This window comes from Panthera uncia, chromosome X (genome assembly GCF_023721935.1).
Source record: "Panthera uncia isolate 11264 chromosome X, Puncia_PCG_1.0, whole genome shotgun sequence".
Taxonomy (NCBI): domain Eukaryota; kingdom Metazoa; phylum Chordata; class Mammalia; order Carnivora; family Felidae; genus Panthera; species Panthera uncia.
The window spans coordinates 34493652-34521233 of record NC_064817.1 but is presented as its reverse complement, the minus strand read 5'-3'; the positions used below and the strand labels follow the sequence as shown (position 1 = coordinate 34521233).

The window sequence follows — 27582 nt, the reverse complement described above, 5'->3', positions numbered from 1 at the left end:
CCTCACAGAAACTTCTCATTACCTCTCCACCAATCATTTCCCTTTGACCAAAATTATGAAGCACTCCCACCAGCCATATACACACACAATACTATATATAATAATGTTTGGGCTTGTAGAAAACACGGTCTTACTGTGATATTTTGGTGAAAAGTGATATGAAAGCAACATTAATCAATAACATGCAAGAGAAGTTCCGAAGTAAAACTTCCATGTGACAGGGATAAACATGTACCTACAAGAGTGAACTATAACAGTCGTTTAACTATTTTCAGTAAGAGCCCTTAATTTCCCATTTAAGTCAAAAACACAATTTGTTCAGTCAACTCTTGCTTTGTTTTCTACTGAAAACATACTTTAAGGATATTCACACCATAATCAATGCTGTTTTATTTTTTAATCTTAATTTTTTTTTTGATGTTTATTTTATTTTTGAGAGAGACAGACACAGAATGCGAGTGGGTTGGGGCAGAGAGAGAGGGAGGCACAGAATCTGAAGCAGGCTGCAGGCTCTGAGCTGTCAGCACAGAGCCTGACGCGGGGCTCGAACTCATGAGCTGTGAGATCATGACCTGAGCTGAAGTTGGACGCTCAACCGACTGAGCCACCCAGGCGCCCCTATTTTTTAATTTTTAAATGTTTATTTATTTTGAGAGAGACAGAGCACAAGCAGGGGAGGGCCAGAGACAGAAACCCAAGCAGTTTCTGCACTGTCAGCACAGAGCCTGACTGATGTAGGGCTAGATGTCATGAACCATGAGATCATGATCTGAGCCAAAATCAAGAGTTGGACGCTTAACCAACTTATCCACCCAGGTACCCCACCATAATCAATGCTATTTTAAAAATTAGGGATGTCTGAGTGGCTCAGTCAGTTAAAGTGTCCAACTTCAGCTCAGGTCATGATCTCACGGGCTGAGTTCCAGTCCTGCGTCGGGCTCTGTGCTGACAGCTCAGAGCCCGGACCCTGCTTCGGATTCTGTGTCTCGTCTCTCTCTGCCCCTCCCCCACTCACGCTCTCTTTCTCTCAAAAGTAAACATTTAAAAATTTTTTTAAAAAATTAGTATTTCACTTACAGAGGAAATAGTACTCCATGCCTGTCATTTCCTAAGCTTGCTTACTTTAATTCTAACATAAAGGGCAAATTTATAAGTAACACCTGTAGCTACATGCAAAATGTTATTTGATTTCCCCAGGAATGACCACACATAAATCAAAAGGAACCAAAAGTTATTTGACCAACCCAAACCAAAACGAAATCCCCAAAACAAGCAAACAAAGAACCAAAAACCTCCATGAAGCCACCACCACCACCACACACAAAATCGAAACCCACAATAGTGAGGTACCCACACTGTAATTCATCCAGTCTGAGGCATATAAATTGGTGGCATACTCCACTCTTGTACATAATCAAGGTTTTATTTTTGTTAGTAAATCAACAGTACAATTTAAATAGATAACCGGCACTTACCTATGTGGGCAGCCCTGGCAAATCTTCTGATCAGCAAAGGAACCTCCTAAGACTTTACTTAGCATAGCTGGATGTCCTAAGGCTTTCAAAGCTTCATCTAAACTATCCACCAATGAATTAAAAAATTCTAAAGCGTCATGCTGTTCGCGCAGATTAACAGGTTCACCCCAAAGCCTAAGAAATAAATGGAATAAAATATGTAACATGTCATACTCTAACAACATATGCAATCTTTTTTCAGGAGAAGAAAAGGGATACACCACAAATGACAATACATAAACACATTTTTCCCCCCTCAACTACAGAAGTAGAAAAAAAAATAAACGCTCTTTATGTATAGAGTGTAGTGGGAGAGAAACTGAGGCTCAGAGTGAAAGTGCACTCCAGTGCAAGAGGCGTCACTGTAAACTGCCAGTGTGGCTGACAGGTATGACAGGATCCAACAAAGCTGGCTGCTTCAGGTAACATGGTGAGTGCATGCATTCTGATTCTACTTGAAGACAGCATGTGGTGGATCTCACTCTTAGGTAAAGGTTATAAATTACTATTTCTTTCATTTTGCTTAAATTTCATGTTATAGGTACAGTGCGGAGATTAATTTATTTTAAAAAAAATGTTTATTTTTGAGAGAGAGCATGAGAGAATGAGTGGGGGAGGGACGGGGGACAGAGGATCCAAAGCAGGCTCTGAGCTGACAGCAGAGAGCCTGATGCAGGCCCTGAACTCACAAACTGTGAGATCATGACCTGAGCCAAAGTCTGACACCCAATTGACTGAGTCACCCAGGCACCCCTATTTAATCTTAATTAAACTGCTTTTTCCAAGTGAAAAGAGAAAGGTTTGACATGGTCTGAGTAATGAGTAAAGTATGCAAACCAATCTTGAGAAAACAAGTCTTCGACTGGGTGTTTCACAAAAATGAGACCAGACACTGCTAAAAACCTATACACTGCTGGAAAATATTAATGACATCTAATTTTTATTTACAGAGTGACATAGAGAATAGAAGTTTGAAAGCATTCTAAGAATTATGACAAATGTATTTTAAATATGGTAGAGGAATTGTCTTTTGATACAGTATTTGTAACATTTTTTCTACATAGTAAATCATCTTATTCCAATTATATTTAACACATTTGATACAGTTGAGTTTAAAATAAAAAAATCAATTTATTTCACCATTGGAAATGACACCAATCCATTGTACTTAATTTCAAATTATCACCGATTGTCCCCAAACTTTCAAACATGTAGTCAACCATTAATTACAAAAGGGAAAAGGTACTTTCATAATGAATAGATCTAAGACAACTGATCAATTGGTGGTTAATATCACCAATAATCAGATAAACTGATACCATGTATCTCCCAATATAATGCCATAAGAAGCATTTAATACCACCTACTGTAGTTTTCTTGCCAAAAAACGTGTAACCTGAACCTAATTATGAGGAAATAATCACACAAATCAAAGTGAGAGACATTCTGCAAGACAACCGGTCTAAACTCTTCAAAAATTTCAGTGCCATAAAATCATGACAAGTTGGGGACATTATTTTAAAGAAAACTAAAGAGGTAATCACCTCTTGTGGTTCCTTCCAGGATACCAGTCTGGCATTGAAAAAAAAAAGTTACAAAGAATATTTTGGGGGAAATCAGAATACATAATGATGAGTATTAAGCATCATTTTTATTTTTTAAAAATATTTAAAGGTAGATAATTTATTTTCCTTTTTTTTTCTTCGTAAGATCTACACCCAATGTGGCACTCAAATTCACAACCCAGAGATCAAGAGTCGCAGGCTCTACTGACTGAGCCAGTCAGGTACCCCATATTAGGCATTATTAAATCAGTATTAAATTTAATAATTGAATTCATTGAGTGTGATAATGGTATTATGTAGAAGTAGGAAAGTATTTTTTTTTTTAATTTCTTAAAATGTTTATTTTTGAGAGAGAGAGACATAGTGTGAGCAGGGGAAGGGCACAGAGAGACAGAGGGAGACACGGTATCTGAAGCAAGCTCCAGGCTGAGCTGTCAGCAAAGAGCCCGATGAGGGGCCCGAACCCACAAACTGTGAGATCGTGACCTGAGCCAAAGTCGGACGCTTAATTGGCTGAGCCACCCAGGCACCCCAGGAAGTGTCTTTATTCTTGGCAGATACAATGAAGCACATGTATGTGTGTGACGGGATAAAGGATCATGCTTACAACTTACTATCAACTGGTTTAGAAGAACCAAAAACCCAAGTACAGTTGACACCGGGAACAATAAAGGTTTGAAGTAACGTGGACTTATACATGGATTTTTTTCACCATAAAGTATAGTACTGTAAATGTATTTTCTCTTATGATTTTCATAATAATATTTTTTCTCCAGCATACCTGATTATAAGAATACAGTATATAATACACAGAACATACAAAATGTTAATTGTTTATGTTATCAGTAAAGGCTTCCAGTTATGGGGCATCAAAAGTTATATGCGGATTTTCAACTGTGAGGGGAACCAATGCTCCTAACCTCCACGTTGTTCAAGGGCTAACTGTATACACGTAAGCAAGCATGGCAAAATGTTACCAGTTGCTAAATCTGGGTAGAGAATATAAAGATGGTCATTATACTACTTTGTCGCTTTTTCTGTTGGTTTCAAATTTCCAAAATAAAAAATTGGGCATGGGGTGGGGAATGTGATTAACCCCCATGTATGAGGAGTATATTACATGTTTAAAAAGAGAATAATCCAGAAGTGCTAGTCTAGATAAACTGGAAGTTCCACTAGTATAGGAAGTAATTTAGAAATCAAAATGCAAACGTATCAGAAGAGAGGGGTGCCTGCGTGGATCAGTTGGTTGAGCACCTGACTCGGGTCATGACCTCACCATTCATGACATGGAGATTTGCATCAGGCTCTGCATTGCCAGGGTGCAGCCTGTTTGGGATTCTCTCTCCCCATCTCTCAAAATAAACAAATACACACACACACAAACATATTATAAGAGAGAAAATGATTTATAACAATGATAAATTTTAAAATAGAAGCACGAAAAGTGTCAGAGTAATCTGGAAGAGGAAGAACAGAAATGCTAAAAGCCTTGTGGCAGAGATGGGACAGGCTGGGGAACGAAAAACCTGGGGTAGGCAGAGAGGAGGGTGTGTGGTATGCCAGGTGATGGGACAGAAAGAGTAAAAGCAGAGCTGGGAAGGAGGGTGGAGCATGCAAGCCAGTTACGGATGAAGCAGGGGGCTTAGGGGAATCAGAGGAATTTGTATGGTGAGTCACAGGAAAGCCATCATACTACAAAGCAGTGGTTTCAAAAGGAATTGAAACAGTGTCCTTGTAGGGAAAAGGGAAGCTGCTCTGACAGAAGCCGGGAAGATGGGGACAGGAGTGTCGGGTGACCCTTCGCTTCCCCTGTTCTCAGCTGTGTGCGAGACCTTAAAGAAGTGCTGAGGAGTGTTAAAAAACCCACTGCTGTGTAGGATTACAGCCTCTTTCATACACACCAAAGAGTGAGGTGGTTGTACTGTGGTATTTTAGTACAGTGCAGGACACACAGTAGGCGATGATTTAAAAAAAGAAATTAAAATAAGTAAAAAAACAAAACCAAGATACAATTGAGAATTTTATTAATTAAAAAAAGTATTCCACCTTTCCTACAAAATTGTACATGAGGACAGCCATGTTGTTGGTGAGGAAAGTATCCTTTTATAGACGTATTCTAGCTAATAAATCAAAGAATGATAAAATTAGAATACTGCCATGTTGTAACCCTGATGAAATACTTTAGGCAGTGACGATTAATGGCTGTTATCATGGGAGACAGACATTATGTAATTCTCCTCACTGAGGTAAACATTACCACCTATAAAGTAGCTTTGACTGTCGTTTCAAAAAAAAGAGAAAAATACCACCTCAATCTGATCAAGTGTCTAGATCTTGCTACTTTATTTATAGGAAATACAGTAGACCGAGGAAAACAGAAAATACAAAAATACCACAGAGAGCCCATCAATAAAATCCAGATGGTGGGAAACTTTACAGGGTAAAACTACCTGTTTTTTTCCAACAAATCTCAAGGGTGAAAAAAGATTAGAAGAGGGAAGAGTCAGAGCAACATTTGAGGTATATGGACTTCATTTGGATCCCAATTTCAAAAAAATACAAGGATGTTAAGGATTTTCACAAAACATGGTAATAGTATCATGGTTATGTTTTTAAAACACCAGAGATAAGTACTACACTATTTATAGGTGAAAATGTGTGAGATTTGCTTCAAACAATGTGGAAAAAAGCAGATGGGGAATGTAGATTAAACAAGATTGGGCCTGAGTTGACAACCGCCGAAGTTGGATGATGAATACATAGGGGTTCACACTATTGTCCCTACTTCTGTACATCAGAAGTTTTCAAAATAAAAAAAATTACTAACATCTTAAGAGACAAAAGAATGCTGCCTCTCTAAAGTAGGACACTTTCTTCCTCCAACTTTAAAGACAAGAAGAAAAAAAAAAAAAAAAAACCTAAGAAGCTTTAAATATTATAGCTGACACTTGAACATGAAGGTTAGGGGTGCCGACCCCCATGCAGCTGAAAATCTGCCTAGAACTTCTGACTCCCCAAAACTTAACTACTCATAGCCTACTGCTGACCGGAAGTCTTACCTACAACATAAATAGGCCATTAACACATATTTTGTTATGTTTTATGTATTGTGTGTATTCTCACAATAAAGTATGCTAGGGAAAAGGAAATGCTATTGAGAAACCAGAGGGAAAAGAAAATATATTGGAAGTACTGTATTCATTGGGGCGTGGGGGTGGGTGGGGTGGGAATCTGTGTGTAAGTGGACCCGTGGAGTTGAAACCCATGTTGTTCAGGGTCAAGTGTACTACTGCTTAAACATTCAACATAAAGATACCTTCAACATGTATTTTGGAAGTTTAATGTTAGGGTACAGAGATGTTCATAAAGGCTTAAGCAGTATCCCCATTTCTGTCCACTTATAGTTTACCTGAACTGTTTCCAAAATCCTCTGGGCACATAGTACTGTAGTCGAGAAGCAGCTAAATGACCAAAGATGACCTGAAGGTGCCTTAGAACACCAATGTTATACTCTTTCCTGTCTTCTGTTTTACTTAATGCTGGCTTGTCTTCAAATTGTTGAGGGTATCCAAACACATCATCTCGGGGATCAACATTGCTCTAGAATTAAAAAAAAATATCATTAATAAGCTAATCTAACTTTAAAGTACAGTAAAATATGTTGAGACAAATGCCCAACAGTTAGTGAACAAATGATTAATCATTTGTACTTCTAATTTCTTATATCCAAAGCACTTAACTTCCAATTTATAAATTTTAATTAAGTTAGTATTCATCCCCACCATTTCACAGAGTAGTTGTCATGAAGGAATGATGCTGACCATGTATAGGAAAGGCCGATAATAAAGGCAACACAGAGGAGTAGAGTGTTGGGTGTAAGTTAGACTGAACTGGACCCCAATGCAGGCGCTGCCACTTAGAAGCCAGGTAACTTTGAGCAAGTCAGCTACTTAACCTGTGTAAGCTTCAGTTTCTTCCTGGGGATATGCAGCTGTGGTGAGGATTATGAGGTACTCAGAACTATAAACAGTCAATAAAGTATGCATATTAAGAGGAGCACTCTTCAAAAAACGATGCCAGAAAAAGTAGATACCCGTATGCGGAAGAATAAAGTTGGACTCTTCCGTAACACTAGATACAAAAATTAACTCAACAGATCAAAGACCTGAATGCAAGAGCTAAAACTATGAAGCTCTTAGGGCAAAAACGTCACGACACTGGATTTGGTGACGATTACTGGATAGGACAGCAAAAGCGCAAGTAACGAAAGAAAAATGAGACATACTAGACCTCATGAAAATGAAAACCTGTGGTGCGAAGAAACTAGAACACCTGTGCACTGTTGACAGAAACGTAAAGTGGTGCAGCCACCGTGGACCAGTTCCTTAAAAATTAAAAGCAGAATTACCACATGATCCAGCAATTCCATGCGTGGGTATATACCCAGAACTGAAAGGCCTCGATGAGATATTTATACACCCATGTTCACAGGAGTACCATTCACAGTGATCAAGAGGTGGAAGCAACCCAAGCGTCCACTGATGGACAAATAAACAAAACGTGGTCTATCCATACAATGGAATATTATTCAGCCTTAAAAAGGGAGAAAATTTGGACACATGCTAGAACACGGATACACTTTGAGAACATTATGTTAAGTGAAATAAGCCAGTAACAACAAGACAAATTATGGTACGATTCCACTTATGTGAGGTACCCAGAACAGCCATGTTTGAGGAGATGGAAAGAAGTTTGTGGCATCACAGACCTTGGATACAGAAACAGATAACATCCAGTCCCTGCCCATGAGAAACTCCCAGTCTAGGGAAGGAAAGAACACAGGCAACAGGCAAAGAACCACAACACCCCACAAGTGCAGTAGAGAGCTGAGACAACACAGAGCAAAGGTCCCACGAGAGCAAAGATAGGACACCTTATTGGAATCTTATCCTATATTTTCTGCCTTATTTACTCTTTGCGAATATAATCAGCTATCTCTCCCCGTGCTTACCCTCATCATCCCAGAGATGTGATGGGCTGTAAAATTCTGAACTAGAATTTTAATTTCCACTTGAAGCAGTGGTTCCTAATCTGGTAGAGGTGTTAAGCATTCCCACTACAAAGCTTTTGTAAAAAGTAAAAAATGGGGGCGCCTGGGTGGCTCAGTCGGTTAAGCTCCAACTTCAGTTCAGGCCATGATCTCACGGTCTGTGAGTTCGAGCCCCATATCGGGCTCTGTACTGACAGCTCAGAGCGTAGAGCTTGCTTCGGATTCTGTATCTCCATTGCTCTCTACCCCTCCCCTGCTCATGCTCTCTCTCTCAAAAATAAACATTAAAAAAAGTTTTTTTTAAATAAAAAGTAAAAAATGTGCAGATGCTAACCCCTGGATGATGTGGTTTGGGTGGATTTGGGAAGGAATTGGGACAAGTCTATGTTTCAGAAGCCCTGTAAGTGTTAAACTACCTCAGAGCAAATAGTTCTGGTGACTGAAGACAGGGAATGAGGGAAGAACCACTAAAGACATTAACTACAATTAAAACACTCTGGTTTCCCGGGGTGCCTGGGTGGCACAGTTAGTTGAGCGTCCGACTTCGGCTCAGGTCATGATCTCACGGTTCGTGGGTTCGAGCCCCGTGTCTCAGCTGTGCTGACAGCTCAGAGCCTGGAGCTCGTTTCAGATTCTGTGTCTCCCCTTCTCTCTGCCCCTCCCCCACTTGTGCTCTCTATCAAAAAAAAAAAAAAAAAAAAAAAAAAACCAAAAACAAAAAACCCACTCTGGTTTCTCTCTGCAGTTCTCACCAATGCCATGAACAGGAAAAGATCAAATAAAAGCAAAGAAATACAGAATGGATATATAAACATGACCACAACTTAAGTTTTGCAATATTCTCTTGTTTACAGAGCCGTGCCACCGTTATGTCCAACCTGATCCGTCACTACAACCTAACTTCTGCGTAGCTTTATTGTGCACTGGATACTCGGAAAGCAGCATAAATTTTGTCACAAGACCACGTAATATTTAAAGTACAGAGAAGTGTGTTTCCTAAGTAAGAAGAGCTATGATCTGGGGCAAATGTAAAAGTAACCTAAAAGCAAGCACACAAAATGAAACTGGCATAGTATATAACTTGGCATAAATTAATGGAGCTATAATTAAAAATATCAAGTAGAAAAGTGAAAATATAATTTAAACTGTTATAAAAATGAAAATCCTCATCATTATGCACACTCCAAATTATACTAAACACTTTTCACATACAAAAACGGATTATGTGAACAGCAGCTCTAAAAAAATAAATTATCATGAACATTAACTGCAGTTTTAAGTCTGGTAGATAGTGAGCACTAGACTATGTCAAGACACAGCAGCCCATGCTGGGAAGACTCTAGCTTTATTTTTAAATCTCAGTCAACAAGTCCAGTGAAAGTACAACACTCCATAAGATAGAATGACAGTATCTGGTATTTCAAACAAGAATTTCAAACAAGAAAGGAAAATGCTAAATAAAATTTACCTCATTGTCCTGCTTCTCATCCCCAGACATATCATCATCTACATCACTACCTGTGCCTTCAATTGCAAGAATACCGTTCCTGATGGAGGGAATCATGTAGAGTTGCTGAATCACAGAATTCATGTAACAAGTAGCACCGGCATTTTTCAGCCCCACAAATCCTTTAGGTGGACGGGGTCCAACAGGTGGCAGATATTCCCACTCTGTAAGCGCTTCACAAGCTGAGAAAGGAGAAAAGATTCTTGTAGCAGGAATATAGCCTTTTTGTCCACCGTTAGCTCTATTAAGCTGATAAGTTAACATCACCAACAACCCCACTACTGCTCCAGGTAGCTGAAGCAGCACACAGAGTGTGCATTTCCACCACTGTAGGGATTCCTACACCCCACTACGTCAGAACCCGCGTTTCACTGGATGTTGCTTCTACAGAAGTGTCCGAAACCATTTCATGAGATTGTACGATGCTGATTTCTATGTGCTCACTTTATTATTTAGTCACTGTGAACTTTCAACTTTTGTAGGTTTTTTAAAAGGGTCTTCAAATTCATTCTGACATGACATGTTAACATAAATCCATCCACATATTTTATAGCTTGTTCAGGTTTAAAGCATTTTAGCACCACTGGGTTCACATCCAGGTTCTGACGCTTAGCAACTCTTTCCCCTTCAGGTAAGCTTCTGTTTTCTTACTAATAAATGTAAGAAGAGGAACACTTGCTTTGCCTGTATCCACAATGTTATTTTGAGGAAGTAACAAAATAGCAGTGTTTGAAAGTTCTGTGAGAACTGTAAATCACTGTAGGTCTCCCTCTAACTAGTATAAACCTGGAAACAATGTAAATATTATCACTGCTTATGGGACTCATTACATACATCACAGTATACTGAATTGCACAATATATAGCCAATAAATGCAATTAGGCAGATATGTATGTGTTGATAGGGAACAATTGCAGACATATTAAGAGGAAAAGAAAGTGAAGACACCGTGTACACATGACAATCTGTAATTAAAAAAAGAAAACAAAACAAAACAAAAAACTAAAAAAAAGATTTTTATGTGGATTTTCCATACAGAGATGCTGGAAGGACAGACACAAACTGATAATAACAGTTAAGCTATTCAAGGGCAGCTGGGGACTAAAATGGGCAGGAAACATACTTTTTAGTATGTAGCTTCTTTGGTATTTCATATTTTTACCATGCAAACGTACTACTTAAAAAACAAGTAGCCTTTTCTGTTTCTGCCATCTTCAAGCCTGTGAAGGGGTACTCAGAATAGGACTTTTAAAACAGCAAATCTGGAAGGCTGTGGTCCAAGGCTACCTTTTTGCTGGTTAGACGTGGGGTTCTCCAAAAACAGAGTGAGCACACAGCTCATGTTAAAATTGAAGGCGTTCACGACCAAGATGAAATTAATTTTATCTGGGTTCAAGAGATGTGCTCACGTGTACAAAGCAAAGAACAACATAGTGACTCCTGGTGGGGAAACTGAACAAAACCAGAGTACTCTGAGGAAAGGTAACCCACGCTCATGGAAGCCATGGTATGGTTCATGCCAAATTCCAAAGCAAGCTTCCTGGACTTGGAATCTGGACAAAGCCACTGGACATAGAATCTATGATACTGTACCCCTTGAGGATTTCAACTTACTGAAAATTAAATGAATGTGTGAATTTATTAAAAACAAAGATCCTTCTTTAAAACAAAAACTGCACCTCACTGAACATGGATTTGCTAGAATAGCTAAAGGTCTAACCTTTTTTTTTTTTTAACTTAAACTTTTTTTAAACGTTTATTCATTTTTGATAGAGAGAGAGAGAGAGAGAGAGAGAGAGAGAGAATGAATCTGAAAGCAGGCTCCAGGCTCTGAGCTGTCAGCACAGAGCCCGATGTGGGGCTTGAACCCACAAACCACAAGATCTTGACCTTAACCGACTGAGCCACTCAGGTGCCCCAGGTCTAACCTTTTAAGCAGTTTAATTAGAACCTCCTAAAATGTTATTAAGAATGTCCTTATGAAATACAATATATCAAAAAATAAATTGATGTTTTTAAAGATTTACTACGATCAATGACACATCCTTAAGCTTTGTAGATAAACACTGGTTTTCTGAAATCAAAACAGCCTCCATTATGTTTATTTCTGCTTTTTTGGTCATTGAATATTGCCCCAATCCCTTTGGGGCCTCAGTTCCACATCCGTAAGATCTGGAGCCCACAACTAATTTCAAGGGCTTCATGTGGGCATTAGCTGAGAACATAAGGTGCATTAGAAGGTTATCTTTTCATCTTCTAATCTTTAAAACTAGATTTCCTTCAAGCTCATATGAAAACAGTATTAAAGAGCTTCTAAGTGAGGAGGGCCTGAAAGGTTTTCTAAGTCATGCAACTTGAGGTTTTTTTTTTTTTTTTTTTTTTTTTTGAGCCAGTGCAAGCAGGGGAGGGGCAGAGAATCTGAAGCGGGCTCTGTGCTGACAGCAGCAAGTCTGATGTGGGGCTTTAACTTATGAACTGTGGAGATCACGACCTGAGCTGAAGTCAGACGATCAACTGACTGAGCCACCCAGGTGCCCCTGGAACTTGAGTTTTAGCTTTGAACTCTGGCACTTATTTTGACTAGTTATCACTCTGTAGTTTGGGTTTTACTCCAGATTTGACTGAGACAAAATTTATTTTGCTAAGTACTCAAACCCCTTACAGGAAGACATTTAATAAACAACTGATATTTTTTCTACATCAAGGCTCTCTGCTTGTAATGGTGTTAAATTACACATCCATTTCCTAGTTCCTGAAAGAAAAACAGGAGTTGAAGATGTTTACTAAAAGAAAAATAGGAAAACAGAATTTGAACACATCAGAGAATTACCTGTCAGCACAACACTGTATTTTACTATACTTACTAGTTATTGCTGTGCCAATGTAATACATTTCAGTCAAGGAATCTACTATCTGTTTAAGATTCCTCACGCAGCCAACCGCTAATGCTACAAGTAACTCAAAACCAGCATTAATGGTAGCTGGGGAGCTACAGACTGGAATTGCTTGTTCAGCGGGCAGCTCTCCATTTCTCATATACTGCAGGTAAACATTGGATGCAGGGAAGATGAAATCATCAATTAATTCCTGCAAGAGATGAAAAGAGGATTACACATTTAGCAGTTGTAGATGTCTGTTATATTTTTTACATATATGTATAGCTATCTTTATATAATGTTTATACGTATGACACACAAAGTTGTGTGTATATCTATATATGCCTTTTTAAGGAAAGAAAGAAATCTCTCTTGGAAGGGAAACAGTGCTAAAATTAATGGTCAGAATTAAAGGTATCATCACATCTGAGAAAACTTACTTGGATTTTCTAATAAAAAGATTCCACGTCAAACCACTATTTACTACAACTTACACCCAATTTCTCAGGCTAAAAAAATTTTTTAAGCCCCAGGTTGACTGTAGCACTTAACAAAATTTACATTTTAAATAAGTTTATTCCTTTAATCATATGTATACCAAAACTCATTTTATTTATTCATTTATTTTTATTTGAGTTTGAGAGAGAGAGAGAGAGAGAGAGAGAGAGAGAGAGAGAGAGAGATATGGAGAACTGAAATCAAGAGTCAAACGCTTAAATGACAGAGCCACCCAGGCACCCCCAAAGCTCATTTTGAATAAAAATAACATGTACTGATACTTTTTGTTTCCTTTAGTTACACATATGTAAAGAAACTCATTAAAAATGATAAACAAGTTGCACAGTCTAACAATTCTTAAAAAGTAGAAGAGAGAAAAAATTAAGACAATACACCAAAGACATACTATAAACCAACACACTTGGTAACAAACATTTAGGTTATGATATCTAGCTTAGGACAAAACTTACTTTAATGAGATTAGCACCTCCTTTTTCACAACCAATGTGATACTTTTTCTCAGGGGTTTGAAAGGCCAGTAATTCTTTTGTTACCCCAAGGTGGCCTTCCAAGATCGTCTCTTCAACACCGGTTTCACCTGTTCGTTTAACATCATCCTGCCGAAGAGAAAATCCCAAATGCCTAACTTATGAAAGGGAGGGAGGAGCCAGACAAGAGTAAACTGGACATATGTGAGGTAATTCCCCTAAACCTTCCCATTCTTTTAAAATAATTTTAAAAATAAATCAACATATATATACGTGTGTGTGTGTTCCAGTGTAGTTAACATACAGTGTTTGTTCTATTAGTTTCAGGTGTACAATACAGTGATTCCACACATTACTCAATGCTTACCACAAGAAGTGCTCTCCTTAATAATCCCTATTACCTATTCCCTAAAATTAAGACTCCCTTTCTTGCCAAATCGTCCCCTTCTAAGCAAGATGGAAGTTCTTTTCAGAACTTTCTGAAGGCTACAAGCAAAAGCTATGAATCTCTTTAGAAATAAATTTCTCACACAATTCTGAGTAAAGAGTATCTAGTATTAAAATCAAAAGTTAAGTGCTAGTCTATAGACTGATTTTTGATGAAAACAACTCAAACTTTTTAGAAGATAAAAATCTGCAAAAAGGCTCAAGATTCTAAAATGCAAGAAGCTAAAATCAAGTATTTCAAGTTTCAGGTAAAACAAAGCATTTTATAAAACTAGTTATGCATTCATTCTGTGACTCATGGGTTACTAAGGTATTCTTTAGTTCTTTTTATTACTCTTCGATATTTTTCACTTAACCAAAATGCTCAAAACTACAAACTATTTACAAAACACTCTTACTGATATAATAAACACAGTATTAGAAGCAACTTACCCTAATTCTTTTAAGCCAATCAATTTCATTATTGAGAAGAACTTCGGCATTGGGTATATTAATATTACTATTGTAAGCATAATTAAGAAGATGCCTTAAAAGGGTGAAGTAGTCGCCTGAATGTTTGGCTCTCTCTCTGGCTGTGCTCTGAAACAATAAAAGAGAATAATGTGAATTTACATGTCCAAGCTCAGAATCTACTTTTAAAAAACCTAGAGTTAACCAGAGCAGATATTAAATTAGTATGGGAAATTATCATTTATTTAATAAATCTAGACTGTTCTAACTTTAACCTATAACCATAAATTCCTGAATGCTTTGTTTACAGAATTAATCACATTGATATAAGCATATTAAAAAATGTCTCACCCCCAAAACGGTAAAGAGCAGAGTAATGAAGAAAAGTAGAGGCCTGTGTCCCATGCAACATCTGGTGCACATTAAAAAGAACTGCTCCTGAGCCACCTGGCGAACAGTTCTGAAATAAAAATGTTTCACATTTAATATATTATTTGCATGAAGAAAAATAACAAAATTCCAACACTGGTTTTTCTTTGGGGGAGGGGGTGGGGTGGAATAAAGGGTAAATTAAAAGTAAAAATACAAGGATACAAGGTAATACCCCCTTAAGAAGGCAACATAGAACAGACAACTTAGTAGGCTGTATGCCAAGAACTAGAACCTCAAATTGTCACAGAAGAGTTGAAGGGATGTTCTGTAACACCGGTTTCTTGAAAAAGGCTGGAAATGGTCCGCTAGATACAAGATGTTCCATAGGTAATCTTACACATCTTTTTGGCCATCCACAGAATTTTTACTCAACTGCACTTTGGAGCAAAGAACTCTGTAGGAATTCTGTTGCAATTACAGTAAGGATATTGCTGTAATGTCCCTTATATTATACTAGTGGTTCCCAAAACATGGTCCTCAGATCAGCAGCATCAGCATCATTTGGGAACTTGTTAAAAATGGAAATTATCAGGTCACATCCCGGACCTGCTGAATCAGAAATACTGGGGGTGGTACCCAGCAATCTGTTATTTTAACAAATCCTTCAAGTGACGTTAATGTGTGGTAAAGATTGAGAACCATTCTATTATACAATATTCTATGATGACCCATGTGAAGAACTTATCTATGGTCCCAGTAGTGAGAATTTTATCATTGTGAATCACACACACACACACACACACACACACACACACACACACACACACACTATATATATATATTATTATATATACACATATGTGGGTGGCTCAGTTGTTTAAGCATCCGACTTCGGCTCAGGTCATGATGTCATGGGTCATGGGTTTGAGCCCCGTATCAGGCTCTGTGCTGACAGCTCAGAGCCTGGAGCCTGCTTCAGATCCTGTGTCTCTGTCTCTCTCTGCCCCCTTCCCCACTCATGCTTTTTCTCTCTCTCCCAAAAATAAACATTAAAAAAAATTATATACTATATAGATCTCACTAGAGTAAATGTCCAAGAGGGTAGAGACATCATATATTTAGTTTACCGTTGTCCCTCCAGAACCTAGAATAGTGTCCGACATAATACAGATGTTGAGAACCAGTTCAGTTACCACATGCATAAATGTTGTTTGCTTAGAAGACAGTGGTTTGTCTCCATTAGAAAGTGGAGGGCTTTGCTTTACAGATGCCAGAGTTTCTGACACCCAGAACAACGTCTGACATATGGAAGATGCTTAACAAGTATCTGCCAAGTATTTGTGTATCTTAACAGACATTGCAAACTACATTTCGTAACTATCATGTTTCTTTGTGCTAGCTGACAGACAGCTTAGAACCAAATTTATAGCTCAAGGTAAAGGACTTGACAGCACATATTCTGTGTACTAACCTCCCTCCTGAATGTTTCTAGAAACTTGTATATGATCTTATAAACCAGAGGGACTTCAGAAGATTTGTGCGTTGAGTTTGGTGGAATACAAATAAACTGAAGTCAGGAGTACCTAAGTTTTCTGGGGAGAAAGTCCATAACTTTTATTAGATTTCCAAAGGTATATGTCATTTGCACTATCCTAGTTAATTTTTTAAAAAAGGTAAGTATACAGCCCAAATAAAGTAGGGATCTATACAGAGTATTTGTCATTTCCTGATGAAATCTCTCACATACATGCAGATTTCTGCAATGCTTCCAAAGAAACTTCTATTAGATTTTCAAAAGTATAGGTCATTCGCACTATCCTAGTTTATTTTTTAAAAAAGTTAGGTATACAGCCCAAATAAAGTAGGGACCTATACAGATTATTTGTCATTTCTTGATGAAACCTCTCACATACATGCAGATTTCTGTAATGCTTCCAAAGAAACATTTGCCTATCAACAAATCCTGCTGCTCACACCTTTACAAATTACTCAAAAATTCATTTCTCACCATTTCGAATACTACCACCCTCCAGGCACGGTCAATGTTTTATTTGGATTAAAAATCCGTTTTTCTTGACAATCTAGAACTTATTCTCAACAAAGCAACCAGAATAAACTCAAAATGTTAATCACTCAGAGCACATGATTCTTCTGCTCAAAACTGTAAAACAGGATTCCCATCTCACTTATAGTAAAAAAACAAAACAAAACAAAAAATCCATGTCGTTACGATGATCTATAAAATCTTAACAGGCTGCCTGTTTATTTTCTGACCTCACCTCCTACAACTGCCTACTCCTCACTCACTGCTCCAGCCATACTGGTCTCCTTGCTGTCCTGCCTCAGGACATTTACATCTGTTGTTCCTTATGGTTAAAAGGCACTTGCCCCATTATCCTACATGGATCACTACCTTAGTCTTTCAGAGCTTTGTTTAAATATGTCACTTTCTTAGGCAGCCTTCTCTATCCTATATAAAACAACTCAATGGACTCCCTACTACTCCTTATCACCTTCCCTGCTTTATTTCTCTCCATAGCATTTACTACTAGCTAACATACTATATATTTTCCCATGTCTGTCCTTCCCACTCCCCATCCTCATTAGTACTTATACTCTAACAAGGCTGACGGTTTATTTTGTTTAGTGCTATATGTCCCTAGTAGCTACGATAGTGCTTGATACACAATAGGTACTTGAGAAATTATTCACCAACAAGACTGCCTACCGTATTAAAATTAAACACTACTTAGATCTCAACATCAAAGACCTTCTGTAAACCAACTCCCACTAATCCCCTTTACAATATTATCCTGTACTCTTCCTTCACACATCAAACCAGACTACTCAGCTCTTCCCTGAAAGCACTATGCCAGGGGTGGCAAACTCAAATGCCTTCATCAATCAGAGGTACCATAAAGGAGTTAAATAGGCAGGGTATAAAGCAACAGGTGCTAGAAGCGGCTAGAAAAAACATAGCCACCTAAAGGCATTTAAATCCAGTTGTGAGTGATTACAATAAGTTCAGTGTTATGATGTGGAAACAGACTTCATCTAATATGAACAGAGGTCTGGGAGACTTTCCAGAAAACGTACTGGAAAGTGTGGCACTTTAAGTTAAAACATGAGTAGAAGCACGGGCCGAACCGTGGAGTGGTTATAAATCAAATTTAAATATTTAGACTTTATTCAAAGGCAATGGAAAGGCATAGAAAGACTTTAATAGGAAAACATGATCATGCTTGGCAAAGATCATACTGTCTGAAGTGTGGTCACCAGATTAGAATAATACTTTAGTGCTGCAGCACTACGGTGGGAAGATTAAGGATACTGTGGTTGTGCAGGCAATGGGTGCTGGCTGCTTAGATGAGGGTGAAAGCAATATAGAGGAGGTAGAAAAGTATATGGAGTCTAACAATACAGAAGTAAAAACAACATAATGGGGAGTGAGGTTGAGGGGGAGCACTGCCAATGCCCATCTTCAATTTGTATGTATGCAGAAGTCTTACCCAAGACTCACACGTTATGTTCTGCAAAGAACCTTTACTTCTGCTCATTCTAGGTAGAAAGTAATTGTTACTCTTCTAATTCCCAGAGTACTTACTCTTCAAATTCCCAGAGTACTTTGCCTTTTATGAACCTGATTTCTGTCTCAAAGTTTCATGAGTACAAGGAACCTATCTTATTTAACTATGGACTTTTCATTGCCAAGCACATAGTAGGGGCTCACATTAATTTGCTCATGGGTTATGATTACACCGAATACAACTGTGTAGCAGAAAGTTAGATCTCAAGAGATATGACACTGTCACAGAACTTCAGCCTTAGTCCCTTTAGCAGCAGTCTACTTCTGAGTTGCTACAGAATTAAGGGAGAAAACACATGTGGGAAATGCACTGTATATAGGTATACTGGTATACCTATAAATTTGATCTGAAGAATAGCCTCATGTAGGCAGGTCCACAATGCCATAAACTGAAACTGTTGGGAGCCAGATATGTTTGGGGATTCGGATTTTAGAAAGGTAATGCCAAAAAATTATGGTCAAGTCAGGTTTGCTGTCAAATTCTTACAAACTGGAAATAAGGGATTTTGAACCTACCGTAAGTACTCAGCTATATATAAAATGATTGAAAACTCAGGGCAAGATGAGAGCCAGTACTACAGAAAATCAGATGCCTAAAGCTCAAAGAGATTTTGACCCTAGAAGACCTATTGTGTTGTTGAAGACAAAGTGACAGAGGAGAACTGAGATGAAGTGCTGTCTACAGAACTTTACTTCATTGTGTGAAATTTTGGGGAGGGGGAGAGGAAGAGGGAAATGGTTCTAATTTCCTATAAGGGGGAATTTTCATAAAGGATAGAGAGCAGAAAACCTGCAAAACCAAGTTCCTTAATACTTAGCAGCCAAGGAAGTGAAGTAAGTTCCAAATTTAGTTTCAGATTTAAAATTCAACATAGAATGAAAAATTTGCTACCTCTAGGTTTGACTTCACTATAATTGGCCAATCATCTTTCCTCTCCTCCCTCCACCCAATGCATTATTAAATAAAACCAAACTCACTCAACCTATTTTTCTTAACATACAGCGCTGTCCAATGATGATCAAGTCTTCTCAAGCAGATAGCAAGCTCAGTATTATTGGGGGGGGGGGGGGGGAGGTCCTGTCAAAGGACTTTCGGAATAGGCTGTAATAGAGGTCTTCAAGGAAATTACCAAGGAACTTCTAAAATAGTAGACATTCTCAATTCACGTTACAGCATCCTATGGAATGAGCACTTTTTAAAAAGTCTTATCACTGGGTTTTATTTCAGCAACTGTTTATTCTGACTTTACATTAATTTAATCAGTGATCTCTGTCACTGCTGAATGGCATTTGAGAGAATAAAAGTGAGCATTTTGGGTCTTTTCACAAAATGCATGCAAGACAGATTAATTACATAGAACAGGGACACAAATTAGAGCTCGACTTTAAAAAATCACCTTATGAAAGTCAGGATTAGAATGACACAAGAGGATGGAAACCAGTATTTTCTACAAATCTAACTGACTTGCACAAAAAGAAGTCCGAAACAAAGTTTATGTCAATGATTAAATGATCCTGAACTGAAAACGAGGGCTTTATATAAAGTTCATCTTTATTCTCAGTATAGAATGCAGAAGTTCTTACCATAACCCTGCTTTGTGAATTTCATACTGAATCGACAATTTCTCTTAAACAAACCTGGCATGTAAGTATCCAAGATAGAATGTTAATGTCCCATTTAATTGATTTAAAGTTTATTTATTTTGAGAGACAGATGTAGGGGGAGAGCATGAGTGGCGGAGGGGCAGAGAGAGAGAGAATCCCAAGCAGGCTTTGCACTATCAGTACAGAGCCCAATGCGGGGGCTTGAGCCCATGAACCAAGATATTATGACCTGAGCCAAAATCAAGAAGCAGACGCTTAACCACCTGAGTCACCCAGGCTCCCCTGTTTAATTTAAATCCTATAAACAAGGGGCACCTGGGTGACTCAGTCGGTTGCGTGTTCGACTTTGGCTCAGGTCAAGATCTCTTGGTTGGGGAGTTTGATCCCCACGTCCGGCTCTGTGCTGACAGTTCAGAGCCTTGAGCCTGTTTCGGATTCTGTGTCTCCCTTTGTCTCTGCCCCTCCCCTGCTCATGCTCTGTCTCTCTCTCAAAAATAAACATTAAAAAAAAATTCCTGTAAACCAGATTTTAAAAGAGGATTAAAATATGTACCTCACTTAGGCAAGGCTAAATTCTGAAATTAGAGAAAAATTAATTGTACTCTGAGATTTAATGTTGCCATTTTGCGAGACTAAAACCAAACAAATTTAGGTCCAGGCAAAAACATAGTTAAACACAATTTTCCTGAACATTACCATGCTGTAGAGACAATAAATATTTGATATCTGGGATAAATCCTGCCAGCATACATTTCTGCTTAACAAAAGATCAAGTTTCTTACAATTAAAAAAGACACTTACTTGCTGTGACAGTGCAACAGTAAGTCAATAATGAATGTCTGCCAAGCCTTTTCTTTACTAAGAGCATCTAAGGCTGTCGGAATCAAGGCAAAACATAATGTCATCACTTCCAATGCTTCACAGCAAACCTGTTCATCCTCCAAGTCTGGCTCATTGCCTGCATTGGTCTGTAAAATTATGGTCAGAGGCAAATTACCTAGAGATGCACTTACGAAAAATCTCATACAACTTCAAGATAGTGCTTAAAACTTACCGACTCACTTAAACCATTTGGCCTCAGCCTCTTTACCTGCAATTTGAGACCAGTTTAGAATAGTATGGAAATGACAATAGACAATGAAGTCTAATTCCAGTATTTTTCTACATCCCAAGGACGGAGTATTTTTCTACATCATCCAAGGAGGACACTGAGAATACCACTTGCTTTTTTTGTCCTTCAGGCTTCTCAGGACCTTCTGAATAATCATTCCTTTCTCAAGAACCACTCTAGCACTGCAGAGTTAGGAACTTAGGACTAGTTCCAAAGCGTAGTGTACGTATAGTGCCGTTTTATTTGAAAGCAACTGTCTTGGCCAATCAATCATTCAGGAACGTTTTACAATCTAAAATATGCTTCGGTAGGTAGTTATTAAATTCTAATTTGACTTTATCAAAAAGTAGTAATTACACTACATGCCTAAAATAGAATAAACATTCAAATACTAGCCCACGCACTGTACCAGACAGATGCTATAGGACTCCAACATATATCCTGGGAAAAACAGGGTTACATTGGCCATAACAAGGAGGCTCTACCGAGCTGCGAAGTTCCTACAGTTTAATTTCCTCTTCTAAATATGCATAGTGGTTATCAAAGGCAAGGTACATAGGACAGGAAATCAAAGAGTCAAACACAGACTTGCTTCTGTAAATAATTTGCTTAATTTAATCTAAGGGAAGGTCAGACATGATACCTAAATTGGCTGACACTTTCTACTTTTGACGGCTTTAAGAGAATCAAAAATATTTAAGCACCAGGATACCACAGCTGACAGTTACCTAAACGAATATTTAGGACAGAGACATTAGGACAGAAAAATGAAAGAAGAATGGAGAGAATGGGAAAAAACACATTCAACACGAGATCATTGTATCTCACCTTAGTGAGAAGTAGAAAAGGTTTCTTATTTTAAAAAAGCAGCCTCATGGCAGGATTCTGAAGTACTTTATTTCAAAAGTAAAATTTTACGGTATTCTCATCTTACCTATAGCTACCCTCTAATTTTCAGCCATTAAGATATAAATGATTGCATTTTTAAAGATAGCAGATGTAATAATTTGGGCCTCGTGCACAATTAAACAACATTTATTTAAAAGGAAAACATTTTTGAGGTAATTCTTACCTTCTCATAAATTTTAGTGATTTCCTCATTTGGGCTAAATACTAGCTGTAGGGCCCCACATCCTGATGCCCAGATAATTTTCTGAATAGCTCTAATTACACAAATATCAGGCATATATCTTGAAGCCTGAAAGACAATAAATAATAAAAAACTGTTTGATAGAGTATTAGAGTAAGATATTAACAAGGAAAAAATGCTTCTCCTTATAAAGGAGATAGGACTGGCTATAAAGCAGTACCATTATTTTTAGGTTCCCAAATTGCTTTTGTCCCCCCCCCCCCCCCCCCCATTTAACAGCAATACGAGAAATTATCTGGCCCTATACTACTTTCAGAAGAATCTTAAAATGACTACAAAGATGACCCACATCATTATACTCGTTTTTTTAACCCATGAAAAATGAAAACCAAGTCCACACAAACACCTGTATAGAATGGTCACAGCAGCTTTACTCACAGCCAGAACAGGGAAATTATCCAAAAGTCCCTCACCAAGTGTACAAATGTGGAATACTCACAATGGGATACTACTCACAGCAGTAAAGAGGAATGGACTAATCAATGGTCCACACAGCACAGACAATTCTCAATGTCATTATGCGGAGTGGAAGAAGCCAGACATGAAAGAATACACACACTGCACAAAATTCTAGAAAATGAAAACTATTCTATACTGACAAAAGATGACTGGTTACCTGGGGTTAAGGAGTAAAGAAGGACTGCAAAGGGGAATACAGAGCAATGGAAATGATGGTGGACTTAAACATACATGCATTTGTCAAAATTGAATTACATACTTTAAGGATGCTGTTTATTGTACATGAAGAGGATTCTAACTGGAAAGTACTAACATTGATATTAGATAAAATTCATATTAAGGGAACTCTAGAGTGAGACAGTGACTAAAGTGGGCCTAGGAAAACTGAGCCCTAAATTGTGATAAGGGTTATTTCTTAATTAAACAGAGGGTCAAAACTGGGAAGAAACAAACCTTGCAGGATTTCAGAGCTTAAAAACTTTAATACTAACCTCATCAGATATTTGCTGAGCAAGACGAATTGACACATTTCTAAGCATGCATTCAGATGATGGATTAGGAATGCTCTGAAGGGCACTTTGTAGCACCACAGCTTGATCATGAGTAACTTGGTTGACCTGAAAAAACATAACCATTTTACCTGGAAGTAAGTTGTGCAGAGCTCCCACCCATCACCACTCCCTCAAGATGACCCCCCTTCCATATATACATACACATTGGAGAACCACAGGGACTTACACAAAAAGTCCATCTTGCAAACAATGTGGGCTTCCACTTTTTCTTGTGCTACTTAGTGCTACATGTCCCTCTGCAAATGCCCATTCTAGCTCAATTCAACTTGTGTCTCTACATCTGGGCTCAGCGTAACTTGTAGAGGTAAGAGATAAACTGAAGTGATGGTTCCACAACCCTATCTAGAGGCTCAATAAATTACTTCATGTCTCTTACGTGCATGCTCCTGGGAGACCCTGCTCCCAGTTCCCCTGGTCATCATTTGTCTTCTTTGAAAACGAGAAACATTAAGGAATTTTCATAACAGAATAAAATTACCAATGTATGAAAGGTACCACTGTTCTATTTAATAGTATAACCGAGTTTTTAAACCTATTTAAAAAACTCGTACTTATTAGCCAGGCCATTCTGACTGCCTTTCAAGTTAACTCCTTTTCTCTATGTTGTAGGAAATACTTAGTATTTAAGACATGTCTGTTTTACTAAGTTTGCCTTTAGCTCCTTAATAAACTGTGTGTTCCTTGAGATTAGAGACTATTATTTATAAACCTTTGTATCTACAGTGGCATATTTTCTGAATAAATCTTGGGAGAAAAGTGAAAGTGTAATCACTTTCTGCGTACTTCATTAAGCACCTGTGTCAAGGACCATGGTTTGAATCTGTTTATCTTAATATAGAAGCACTATTTTTTATCCCAACCAACATGGGACCCTAAAAAACAATATAAACTTAGGCCATTTGTTTTTCTTTACTGTTTTAAAGGAAAACCTCTTACATATACAAGAGGGGAGAGAACAGTATTATAAACTCTCACATACCCACAGCCCAGCTTCGATAATTATGAAAGAAGGACCAAGAGTGTTTTATCTAACCACTCCCTCTCACTTTCCAATCCCTCCAACACCAGAATTATTTTGAAGCAAATCCTGGATATCATATAGTTTCATCTGTAATATATCAGCAATTATTTTTTAAATGTTTATTTTGAGAGAGAATGAGTAGGGGAGGGGCAGAGAGAGAGAGGGAGAGAGAATTCCAAGCACACTCCATGCTCAGCACAGAGCCCAACACCAGGCTGGATTTCATGATCTCATGGTTCATGAGCCAAAGTCAAGAGTCAGAAGCTCAATGGAATGAGCCACCCAGGTGCTCCTCAGCAATTATTAAAAACAAAAAGGGAGGGGCACTTCCTTTAAAACATAACCACAATATCATTATCACACCTAAAACAATTATAAATGCTATTTTCACGATATATATTACTCAGTATCACAGATTTATCATATTACAGATCTAATCAATATTCCAATTCCCTGATTAAGACCTAAGCCATTTACAAAAGAAAGAATCTATATTCCTGAAGGTTTTATCTTCTTTGGCCACTTATGATGAATACAGAAGACCTCAAATTTTAGTCAGAATGAAGTGGAGCAAGGATACCACCAAGGCAAAGACAGATTAAGAATAAGTTCAGACCTGAAGGTTAAGCCTATCAAGATGGGAAGAGAGGCTGGCCACAGGCTAAGTCAATTACAACTTTCTTATTACCAACTGTATCTTCATATAGCTGCTAGCTACAAATTAATAAGAGATTCATATGCAGTTTTTATCAGGTTTAAAATAGCTGAAAGTCAAACAAAGTTTAAAGGAACAGGGAGGAATTGTACTCTTAAAATTAGAGGATAGTCAGTAAAAAGCACTTTCACTTTCAATACAAATATCATTTAATAGAAGAAAACCTTTAAAATAGGGTACCACTGGAAAGGAACTTGAAACATTCTGAATCACCTCTGAACTCAAACTTTAAAAATTACTATTACTATAAATAAGACATTTTTAAAAAGTCTATTACCGATGTCATGGGATTCACGCCTTCTACACCTGGCTGACAAGCTTCTGCCACAGCTCGAACGTGGCCATAGCCAATGGCAGTTAGCAACAGTTTGGCTATTTTAAGAGCATTGAGGTAAGCACCCCTTCGAGTTTCCATATCTGCATTTGGTAGGAAGTTATTTCTGGTTAGCATGCTCAGGACAAGGGGTAGGCCACCACTTTTTAAGAAGTGAAACTGAAAATCAGAGGAATCATCAGCCAGAGGTGCACCAGCAGGCATTAACAAGGCATAGACTACCTGGAAAAAGAAAAGAACTATATTAAAAGGGTTTAAAAAAGTAATTTCTATTTTCCCTATCATCATTGTGAAGAAATTCTTGACCATTTGAAAAATTTTTCATTATAAATTGTATCCACGTTCTTCACAATACCATGTAAAAGGTCAAGTTCAAAGAACATGAAGTAAATTCAAAAGGGAAAAAACTAACCTCTGTTAGGTATAGCACTTGTGAGGCTGAAGGACCAAAGAAAAGCGAGTCAAGAGATGGACTAAGGCTGCTTTCTCCAAGTTTGGCATGGTCTAAACAAATAGCTCTTAATTTTTCTATTGTTGTGCTATCTGTAAGAAAACAGGAGATATGGTCTAAAAACATAATTCATGCATTCATAGTACTTCACTTTTGATATTTTGAAGACTACGTTAATATGGCATAACAATCAATTCACTGAATTACAGGCTCATACTTCTCAAGAAATAGCCAGATCTGGATTAAAAAATAATAATAATAAACATTACAATGAACCAGGACTCTCTAATCAGTCAACCCAAACATGAGGCAGTCTCCACTAAAAGATCTCAAATCAACATGCCTCTTCAGCCAGTGGAAACCTAAAAAATACAGTACACTTCAAAAGGAAGTAATTCTTATTGAAAAGAACAAGATAAAAAATGAGAAGCCCTTCCTTCCAACTTCTCTATTATTAACCTTTATGACACTATCCGCTAACTGGTTTATTTTCCTGAAAGGGGCTTAGTGGTTACCTTAGAAACTGAACTTTAACAGGAAAGATGGGAAGAAAAAAAAAAAAGGAACATAGGGACCCTCCACCTAACACAACTTCACCTTTATGAAAAGAGGCAAAAAGCAAAAATAGCACTCAGTGTTTATTCTGCAGAGAACTGTTAAAGAGGCAGCATACAGCCCTGAGCAGCGAGAGTGGCCACGCCAAGCTCCTTCCCTGAGAACTACACTCAGCATCTCAGCATCAAGCTGCCAGAGCTTCGAGCTGCCTCTGTGAGTGAGCATCTATGCTCTTTCTTAATTTGTGCATCTGTTAAAACAAGATGTGCCCTTAGGTATCAGAAAAGCCTAAGAGGTTAACTGGGAACACTCAAAAATTTTTCCACATAAATGGTAAATGCCTCTTTGCTTTATACCAGTTTTGGCTTATAAAAGTTTTCATAGGAACACTCTACTTTGGAGTAGCAGGAGAAACCTGTAATGATTAATGTTAACCTCAAAGCAAGCACAGTTTTTTTTTTTTTTCCCTTCATGGTATTAAAATACAAGTTTCTTTTAAATCATAGTGAAAAGACAGTTAAAAAAAAAATACCATGATACAATTTGGCATTGGCTACCAAACATTCACACTTAAGAATAGTCCATCAACTTTAGAACGTACTTTACTGTTTGCAAATTTTTATATAAATTCTAGTTAACATACAGTGTAATATTGGTTTCAAGAGCAGAATTTAGTGATTTATCACTTACATACAACATCCAGTGCTCATCCCAACAAGTGTCCATCTTAATGCCCATCACCCATTGAACCCACCCCTCACCCACCTCCCTCCATCAACACTCAGTTTGTTCTCTATCATTAAGAGTCTCTTACGGTTTGCTAAGAAGTACTCTGTTGATCAAATTATCTCCCAAGTAATTAAATGCGCTATGATTAAAACACCACTTGATAAGTAAGATTGCTTTAAAAAAATTAAAAGCTTTTTTGAAGAATAAAGATCTATTACTATAATTTCCATAGCCTAGAAATAAATACCTTACCAAAAAAAATCTTCAGTTTGTTTTACAATTGATGGTTTTCCCTTTTCTGAAGAGATACTGACATATAATGTACCTAAAATATTAACTTATCATCAAACATCTGTGAATAGCTTCTCAGGTCATTAAATAGTCATCCCCTGTATTATTTTTAAAGATTTATTTAAAAAAATTATTATTTAGTTATTTGGTGACAGAGAGTGAGCAAGCAAGCGTGAGCAGGGAAGGGAGAGAGGGAGAGGAAGGGAGAGAGGGAGAGGAAGGGAGAGAGGGAG

The 27582-nt window shown here is 37.8% G+C and overlaps 1 protein-coding gene across 2 annotated transcripts in view; it reads right to left on the bottom strand.

Annotated features, from left to right (window-relative positions):
• USP9X (ubiquitin specific peptidase 9 X-linked) overlaps positions 1–27582 on the bottom strand; it is a 162090-nt gene that overhangs the window by 21120 nt on the left and 113388 nt on the right. For both annotated transcript variants that reach the window (XM_049643713.1, XM_049643715.1), the window contains exons 22-33: positions 25736–25866; positions 25267–25545; positions 23173–23298; positions 22145–22270; positions 20763–20929; positions 14750–14858; positions 14381–14527; positions 13484–13630; positions 12504–12726; positions 9601–9821; positions 6492–6682; positions 1476–1649 (exon numbers count right to left, since the gene is read on the bottom strand). In XM_049643713.1, the coding sequence (XP_049499670.1) occupies positions 1476–1649; positions 6492–6682; positions 9601–9821; positions 12504–12726; positions 13484–13630; positions 14381–14527; positions 14750–14858; positions 20763–20929; positions 22145–22270; positions 23173–23298; positions 25267–25545; positions 25736–25866 (2041 nt within the window). The remainder of the gene's footprint in view (positions 1–1475; positions 1650–6491; positions 6683–9600; positions 9822–12503; positions 12727–13483; positions 13631–14380; positions 14528–14749; positions 14859–20762; positions 20930–22144; positions 22271–23172; positions 23299–25266; positions 25546–25735; positions 25867–27582) is intronic.